This window comes from Coregonus lavaretus, assembly GCF_964263955.1.
Source record: "Coregonus lavaretus genome assembly, contig: HAP1_SCAFFOLD_4762, whole genome shotgun sequence".
Classification (NCBI taxonomy): domain Eukaryota; kingdom Metazoa; phylum Chordata; class Actinopteri; order Salmoniformes; family Salmonidae; genus Coregonus; species Coregonus lavaretus.
Window position 1 is genome coordinate 5,609 of NW_028163594.1, and position 9,392 is coordinate 15,000.

Consider the following 9,392-nt stretch of genomic DNA (forward strand, 5'->3'; position numbering starts at 1 on the left):
CAAATGTTGGCCTACCAAGCACTTTCATTGTTTCATATAGATCAAACAAAATAGTTATTCCATGGTGACTAGTGAAGATTTGATTTAACTTTGTACATACAAATTAAATACAACTGAAATCCTAGAATGTTACCAGACCAAAAAGCCATGTTTTCCTACCAGATACAACTGAATTTGTGGGTTTTACGCACCAACCAAGTTTCTGGGTTGTCTCTTTTGATGGGAAATTGATCAACAATACATGTTAGACTGTGTTCAGTAACTTGCGTATGAAATGGTAAAACATACGTTGTCCGTTACACTGCCTTGGAATATGTTTTGCAGAAAACTGTGCTCCTTTTGATGAGGTCGAAGAACGGGATGGTCAGGCAGTACATGGCTCGTCTCATCAACGCTTTCGCATCCCTCCCAGAGGGTAAGTCATATGTTATTTAATGTGTTGTAGTATACAGTGCCCTCAGAAAGTATTCACATCCCTTGACTTTTTCCTAATTTTGTTATGTTACAGCCTGAATTTAAAATGTATTACATTGAGATTTTGTGTCACTGATCTACACACCATACCCCATAATGTAAAAGTGGAATTTTAATTGTAGAATTGTTTTGAAAATTAATAAAAAATGAAAAGCTGAAATGTTTTGTGTCAATAAGTATTCAACCCCTGTGTTATGGCAAGCCTAAATAAGTTCAGGAGTAAAAGTTTGCTTAACAAATCACATAATAAGTTGCATGGACTCATTCCGTGTTCAATAATAAGGGTTAACATGATTTTTGAATGACTACCCCATCTCTGTACCTTACACATAGAATTATCTGTAAGGTCCATCAGTCGAGCAGTGAATTTCAAGCACAGATTCAACCACAAAGACCCGGGTGGTTTTTCAATGTCTAGTAAAGAAGGGCACCGATTGGCAGATGTGTACACCCAGTCACTACAAACATACAGGCATCCTTCCTAACTCAGTAGCCGGAGAAGAAGGAAACTGCTCAGGTATTTCACCATGAGGCCAATGGTGATTTTGGAGCAGGTATTTCAGGCTATATTCCTTAGTCGATGGTGGTGACCCCTGGTTGTGTTGTGTGTGTGTGTGTGTGTGTGTGTGTGTGTGTGTGGTTCCAGGTCGTGTGTACCTGTCCCAGGTCCCCTCTTTGTTGAGGCTGCTCATTGAGTCTCTAAGGATAGAGGAGAAGGACTCTGTGAGCAGAGAGAATGTCCTGGGAGCCCTGCAGAAACTCAGCCTCAGGTACACACACACACACACACACACACACTCCCACTCACTCACTTCCTGACATAAGCGCATACACACACACACTTCCTCGCATGCACACGCACACACACTTCCTCGCATACATCCACAATCAGCCCTACCGCCCTGTAGCACATTGTGAGGGGTTAACTGTATCCACAATCAGCCCTACCGCTGTGTAGCACATTGTGAGGGGTTAACTGTATCCACAATCAGCCCTAGTAGAGTGGACTAGAGAATTAGATATGCCAGTGTCACCACTTCTTTGTTTGTTGTTCAGAAAAACTATTGATTTGAAACACAAGCGTATAAAGGCAAATATTTGCAACACCTAGTGATGTCTGAGCCTAACCCTGTAGGCTTTGTTTCTCTGTGTTTGCTTGTTTCTGTGCGTCTGCATATGAGCGTCTGTTTGTGTGAACACGTGAATGAATGGGTTTGGTGTACATATCAATGTGTGTGCGTGCGAACGTGGTGTGTGTGTGTGTGTGTGTGTGTATTCGCATTCGTGTGAGTGTGTATTCATTTGTCTGTGTGTGTTTCGGTGTGTATGCATTTGTCTGTGTGTGTTTCGGTGTGTATACGCTAACGTGTGTGTGTGTGTGTGGGTGGTTGTGCGCATCTGTGTGTGTGTGTGTGTGTGTGTATGTGTGTGTCTATTCGCATTCGTGTGAGTGTGTATGCATTTGTCTGTATGTGTTTTGGTGTGTCTGTGTCTGTGTCTGTGTGGGTGTGTGTGTGTGTGTCTATGTGTCTGTGTGTGTGTCTGTGTGTTGGTGTGTGTGTGTGTGTGTGCTCTAGGCGGAGCCAGCAGTCAGCCATGATAGAGGATGGTCTGATTGACTGGCTGGTAGACGAGCTACAGGACTCTGACTGTCTGTCTGACTACACTCTGGAGTACGCTGTGGCCCTGCTCATGAATCTATGTCTACGCAACAAAGGTATACAAACCCCAGGTAGATTCCTCACCTGGTACCACCCATACCTGGTGCACTCTCCACCCGGTACCACCCATACCAGGTACACTCTCCACCTGGTACCACCCATACCAGGTACACTCTCCACCTGGTACCACCCATACCAGGTACACTCTCCACCTGGTACCACCCATACCTGGTGCACTCTCCACCTGGTACCACCCATACCTGGTGCACTCTCCACCTGGTACCACCCATACCAGGTACACTCTCCACCTGGTACCACCCATACCAGGTACACTCTCCACCTGGTACCACCCATACCAGGTACACTCTCCACCTGGTACCACCCATACCAGGTACACTCTCCACCTGGTACCACCCTACCAGGTACACTCTCCACCTGGTACCACCCATACCAGGTACACTCTCCACCTGGTACCACCCATACCAGGTACACTCTCCACCTGGTACCACCCATACCAGGTACACTCTCCACCTGGTACCACCCTTACCTGGTACACTCCCCCACCTAGTACGACACCCACCTGATGGCATAGTTCAATAGCCTGGTACACTCTCCACCTGATGGCATAGTTCAATAGCCTGGTCCCAGATCTGTTTGTGTCATCTTGCCAACTCTTAAAATGACAGTGGCAAAAGGAGTTACATTTACATTTTTACATTTACGAGTTGTCTGTACAACAAAAATAGATCTGGGACCAGGCTACGTTTCCCTCAGATTATTTTCCAGCCGCAGCGCAAAAGCCCCCGAAACAACATACAGGCCGTCAATTGAAACCAATAGAAGCAAAAGTATTTTGGACTGGGCTCCCACACCACCTATACAGGGGACGCTAACAGAGTCCTCATCAGTTGTCTGAAGTGAAGTGGAAATTCAGCATCTTTATAAGAATTGTATCAACTTCCACTGTCTTCCAAGAGTTGCTGAAATTCCTCTTCACTTCAGTTTGCTCCTTAAAGACATGGTCCGGAACTTTGGCGACTGCTAAGTGTTTTTTTAAACCTCCCGCTTTGTGCTGGATGTGTCAATGTGTAGTCCATACATTCATAATATATCAGCAGAATTACTGTTAATACGTCAATCAGCCATGAAATCCCTAGTTTGAAATCCCTGTTTTTATGGAAGCTGTGCCATTGTGCCTAACATTTTCCCCCATGTGGGCCAGCCAATGAGTTCCTAGCAATTTGAGTTCCAGCCAATGAGCTTCAGCCCCTCACCATTTGAGTGACAGCTAGCAAGCTGCACATCATATTGGTACGCAATTTTCTGGGACCACTTTTGGCTCAGAACTACTGGGTAAAATGTATACAAAAGTACTGGAGAATCTCTTTAATTCATGCACCTTGGCTAGAGAGTTAGGTGGTGGCAGTGATCCCTTCCCTCTGCCCACAGAATTAGAACGAGTTACCTAGTTAGATCTCAAAATACCTATGACAATATACATAATATTATCTGCCATTTAGCAGACGATTTTATCCAAAGACATTTAAAGTTATGCGTGCATTCATTTTTTTTGTATGGGACCCATACTATGGGTGGCCCCAGCGGAAATCAAACCCACTACCCTTGGCGTTGCAGGAGCCATGCTCTACCAACTGAGCCACACAGGACCTTATGCTTCCACTCACTACTCATCTTTTTGTCCCTTGTATAGACTTCCAGCCCTGGGTCTTGTGTTAAATGCCCATTGATGTCACTGTAAGGGATTGATTCAAATCAAATTGAGTTAGATGGAGAGAGCAGAATGAAAGCGTCTTGTTCTGTCAGACCCGTATCTAACCCTAAACCATATCTCTGTAATGATGACTATCCTTGTTCTGTCAGACCCCTATCTAACCCTAACCCTTATCTCTGTAATGATGACTATCCTTGTTCTGTCAGACCCGTATCTAACCCTAACCCGTATCTCTGTCATGATGACTTGTCTTCTTGTTCCAGGAAAGAGGAAGTGTTCTGAGAACCCTAAACACGTGCTGAAGGTTCTGACTGACCTACTGGGACACGAGAACCACGAGGTAACACACACACACACACACACACACACACACACACACACATTCTCATGGACACACACACACACATGCAGTTATACACACAACTCTCACACACCCACACACATAGACAGACAACTGCAGTTGTGAATGAACACAAATCACTCACACAGACACACACACACACACACACACACACACACACACACACACACACAGAGGTTAATCCGCACCAAGACACTGAGAACAGTCCCAGCTGATCACTAGGCACATTTGCTTGCTGGCGCTGTACTGTATGGTAGGGTTGGGCGGTATCCGGATTTTCATATCGCCAAACCGTCCTTCTCTCATCCAGGGATTTACGGTATTACCGGCTTAATACTTAGTACTTAGTACTTAGAACTTGTTCTCAACTGGTTTACCTGGTTAAATAAAGGTGAAATAAATTTTTAAAAAAAACCGGTGCCAAAAATACCTTATTTTTCAGTAACTTACTTAGAAAGTAGCAAGTTCAATTTAGGGGTTGCGTTAATGCAGAATTCTTCATTTCTCACGTCTGTTACCAGTATGCTAACAAAATTAGCACAAGTAATATTGAATTTCATTTACATTTACATTTTAGTCATTTAGCAGACGCTCTTATCCAGAGCGACTTACAGGAGCAATTAGAATTTCCCTGGAGGGTGCTAGCTAAATATGAACGAATTGCAAAGACAGACAGTCCAGCTCATAAAGTTATACATATATACACTACCGTTCAAAAGTTTGTGGTCACTTAGAAATGTCCTTGTTTTCGAAAGATTTTTTTTTTTTTTGTCCATTATAATAACATCAAATTGATCAGAAATACAGTGTAGACATTGTTAATGTTGTAAATGGCTATTGTAGCTGGAAACGGCTGATTTTTTTAAATGGAATATCTACACAGGCGTACAGAGGCCCATTATAGCAACCATCAGTCCTGTGTTCCAATGGCACGTTGTGTTTGCTAATCCAAGTTTTTAAAAAACTTTTGCAATTATGTTAACACAGCTGAAAACTGTTGTGCTGATTATAGAAGCAATACAACTGGCCTTCTTGAGACTAGTTGAGTATCTGGAGCATCAGCAATTGTGGGTTCGATTACAGGCTCAAAATGGCCAGAAACACATAACTTTCTTCTGAAACTCGTCAGTCTATTCTTGTTCTGAGAAATGAAGGCTATTCCAAGATCTCGTACAACGCTGTGTACTACTCCCTTCACAGAACAGCGCAAACTGTCTCTAACCAGAATAGAAAGAGGAGTGGGAGGCCCCAGTGCACAACTGAGCAAGAGGACAAATACATTATAGTGTCTAGTTTGAGAAACAGACGCCTCACAAGTCCTCAACTGGCAGCTTCATTAAATAGTACCCGCAAAACACTAGTCTCAACGTCAACAGTGAAGAGGCAACTCGGGGATGCTGACCTTCTAGGCAGAGTTGCAAAGAAAAAGCCATATCTCAGACTGGCCAATAAAAATAAAAGATTAAGATGGGCAAAAGAACACAGACACTGGACAGAGGAATATTGGAAAAAAGTGTTATGGACAGACGAATCGAAGTTTGAGGTGTTCGGATCACAAAGAAGAACATTTGTGAGACGCAGACCAAATGAAAAGATGCTGGAGGAGTGCTTAATGCCATCTGTCAAGCATGGTGGAGGCAATGTGATGGTCTGTGGGTGCTTTGGTGGTGGTAAAGTGGAAGATCTGTACAGGGTAAAAGGGATCTTGAAGAAGGAAGGCTATCACTCCATTTTCCAACGCCATGCCGTACCCTGTGGACGACGCTTGATTGGAACCAATTTCCTCCTACAACAGGACAATGACCCAAAGCACAGCTCCAAACTATGCAAGAACTATTTAGGGAAGAATCAGTCAGCTGGTATTCTGTCTATAATGGAGTAGCTAGCACAGTCACCGGATCTCAACCCTATTGAGCTGTTGTGGGAGCAGCTTGACCGTAAGAAGTGCCCATCAAGCCAATCCAATTTGTGGGAGGTGCTTCAGGAAGCATGGGGTGAAATCTCTTCAGATTACCTCAACAAATTGACAACTAGAATGCCAAAGGTCTGCAAGGCTGTAATTGCTGCAAATGGAGGATTCTTTAACAATAGTAACGTTTGAAGGACACAATTATTATTTCAATTAAAAATCATTATTTCTAACCTTGTCAATGACTACATTTCCTATTCATTTTGCTATATTTCCTATTCAAACTAATTTCATGTATGTTTTCATGGAAAACAAGGACATTTTTAAGTGACCCCAAACTTTTGAACGGTAGTGTAGGTAGGAGCTACCGAATGTCATTTTTAGTGAGTTCGGACATTTCCAAGCGAATGTGAACGAGAGACGTGCAAATGAACAAAGTTTTGACGCATGCTTGTCTGAAGCAAGATCAATACTGGCTCTGAAGGTGCGTGGTTACTCACTGTGTCTGTGTGGAGTCTGGAGTCGCTAGGGCAACGGGCCTGCCTGCTCCGCTTGGAGAACTGAGTGCGAAAAAAACGCAAGGAAATCTAAATATACTAGTGGCAGCTGGACAGATAACTCATCCAAAGGGCTTTGACTTGTCAAACACGGCAGAAAGCTTATACAATATGATGCCCCGTCACCTTGTTAATTCAGTAACTTACTTAGATAACTAGCAAGTTAAACTTATGGTGTTGCGTTAACGCAGAATTCTTCATTTTCCACAAATTTTTCTAGGTGTAGCCAGACTATTTTTCTCATGTAAAATGCAAGATTAACCACAAGCAAAACATTAGGAAATGTAGCTGGCTGCATTCTTTCTATGATAAACATTAGAAATATGATGGCCATGCATCGTTTTGGCAAAAAAAGACGTTGCTTCTTCATTCTTTAGGCTTATTTCCTTGTGTGGCTGCCAGCCAAATAGCGTTGCACTTCTGTTGTCATCAGGATGAAAATTAAGTTATCTTCTGCCAAATGTGTTGCATTAATGTATTTTCTGTGAAGGAAAACTATAGTTGCACGTCCCTGATCGCTCTGTTGAAGCCCAAAAAAAAAACACTGTTGACTTTCAATATAAAACGCGACCCCTGTCAACACACAGCTGGACTCGCCTGCTCCCGCTTTCTCCTGACAAACGCGTGACTGGCTCAACTGTTCTTGGGAACTATGGTAAGCTTCATAATGTGACAGGTGAAATGAGAGCGCGATCTGCTTTTTCTTCTAATATATTGCACAAGTTAACTGCAGATATTTACTTAAAAAGAAGCTACAAATATAAAAATTTATTGAAAAACGTAAACTAAATTGATGGTATTGAAAAAACCATCCTGTGGCCAGTTCCAAATACCTCGGGAATATATACGGTTTATATGACCTACCGCCCAAGCCTACTGTATGGCTGCGGTCTTGCGAACTCTGACCCAACTTTGCTATTTTCTGATAATTTTTTGGCATTTATCTTTACTTTTTTTTGCACAAAATGTATCCGCTATAATTATTATGATCGACAAGAACTTTTGAACATCAGATCGGCAGTTACTAACCTCAATTCCGGCTTCAACTTGCCCTGAGCTGTTTGAGATACCCAAGAGGAAATGCCGGTGAAAAAGAGGCAGGATTAAGGCAAAGGGAAAACCGGCCACCTCTTCCCTCCATTCTACAGTCTCTTGATAATAAGATGGAAGACCTCCGATCGCAGATTTTGTTATCAACGGAACTCTCGTAACTGCAGTATTCTCTGCTTTTCTGAAACATGGCTTTCGGACAAGATACCCCCCCCCCCCCCCCCCCCCATGGCTGTACCCCCCATGGCTATCCAACTTTATAGGTTCTCCATTCACCTGAGCAGACAGGACATTGCATTGATGGAAATTGAGAAGGGAAAGGGGGTATGCCTCGTCATCAACAGCAAATGGTGTGCTGACTCCAGCGCAGCGGAAGTCTATTGTTCACCCGTCTTGGAATACCTGATGGTCAAATGCCGATCTGTTATCGGGACTGCTGTGTATATACAGTGGGGAAAAAAAGTATTTAGTCAGCTACCAATTGTGCAAGTTCTCCCACTTAAAAAGATGAGAGAGGCCTGTAATTTTCATCATAGGTACACGTCAACTATGACAGACAAATTGAGAATCTTTTTTCCAGAAAATCACATTGTAGGATTTTTAATGAATTTATTTGCAAATTATGGTGGAAAATAAGTATTTGGTCACCTACAAACAAGCAAGATTTCTGGCTCTCACAGACCTGTAACTTCTTCTTTAAGAGGCTCCTCTGTCCTCCACTTGTTACCTGTATTAATGGCACCTGTTTGAACTTGTTATCAGTATAAAAGACACCTGTCCACAACCTCAAACAGTCACACTCCAAACTCCACTATGGCCAAGACCAAAGAGCTGTCAAAGGACACCAGAAACAAAATTGTAGACCTGCACCAGGCTGGGAAGACTGAATCTGCAATAGGTAAGGAGCTTGGTTTGAAGAAATCAACTGTGGGAGCAATTATTAGGAAATGGAAGACATACAAGACCACTGATAATCTCCCTCGATCTGGGGCTCCACGCAAGATCTCACCCCGTGGGGTCAAAATGATCACAAGAACGGTGAGCAAAAATCCCAGAACCACACGGGGGGACCTAGTGAATGACCTGCAGAGAGCCGGGACCAAAGTAACAAAGCCTACCATCAGTAACACACTACGCCGCCAGGGACTCAAATCCTGCAGTGCCAGATGTGTCCCCCTGCTTAAGCCAGTACATGTCCAGGCCCGTCTGAAGTTTGCTAGAGTGCATTTGGATGATCCAGAAGAGGATTGGGGGAATGTCATATGGTCAGATGAAACCAAAATATAACTTTTTGGTAAAAACTCAACTCGTCGTGTTTGGAGGACAAAGAATGCGGAGATGCATCCAAAGAACACCATACCTACTGTGAAGCATGGGGGTGGAAACATCATGCTTTTGGGCTGTTTTTCTGCAAAGGGACCAGGACGACTGATCCGTGTAAAGGAAAGAATGAATGGGGCCATGTATCGTGAGATTTTGAGTGAAAACCTCCTTCCATCAGCAAGGGCATTGAAGATGAAACGTGGCTGGGTCTTTCAGCATGACAATGATCCTAAACACACCGCCCGGGCAATGAAGGAGTGGCTTCGTAAGAAGCATTTCAAGGTCCTGGAGTGGCCTAGCCAGTCTCCAGATCTCAACCCCATAG

General features: G+C 43.5%; 1 protein-coding gene across 1 annotated transcript in view; it reads left to right on the plus strand.

Annotated features, from left to right (window-relative positions):
- Positions 1-360: 360 nt before the first annotated feature.
- Positions 361-9,392, plus strand: part of LOC311117957 (lisH domain-containing protein ARMC9-like) — a gene marked incomplete at both ends in the record, with an annotated part of 40,671 nt that continues 31,639 nt past the window's right edge. Inside the window, 4 exons of the mRNA XM_084192845.1 lie at positions 361-415; positions 1,121-1,244; positions 2,052-2,191; positions 4,131-4,207. Of these exons, the coding sequence (XP_084048971.1) occupies positions 361-415; positions 1,121-1,244; positions 2,052-2,191; positions 4,131-4,207 (396 nt within the window). The remainder of the gene's footprint in view (positions 416-1,120; positions 1,245-2,051; positions 2,192-4,130; positions 4,208-9,392) is intronic.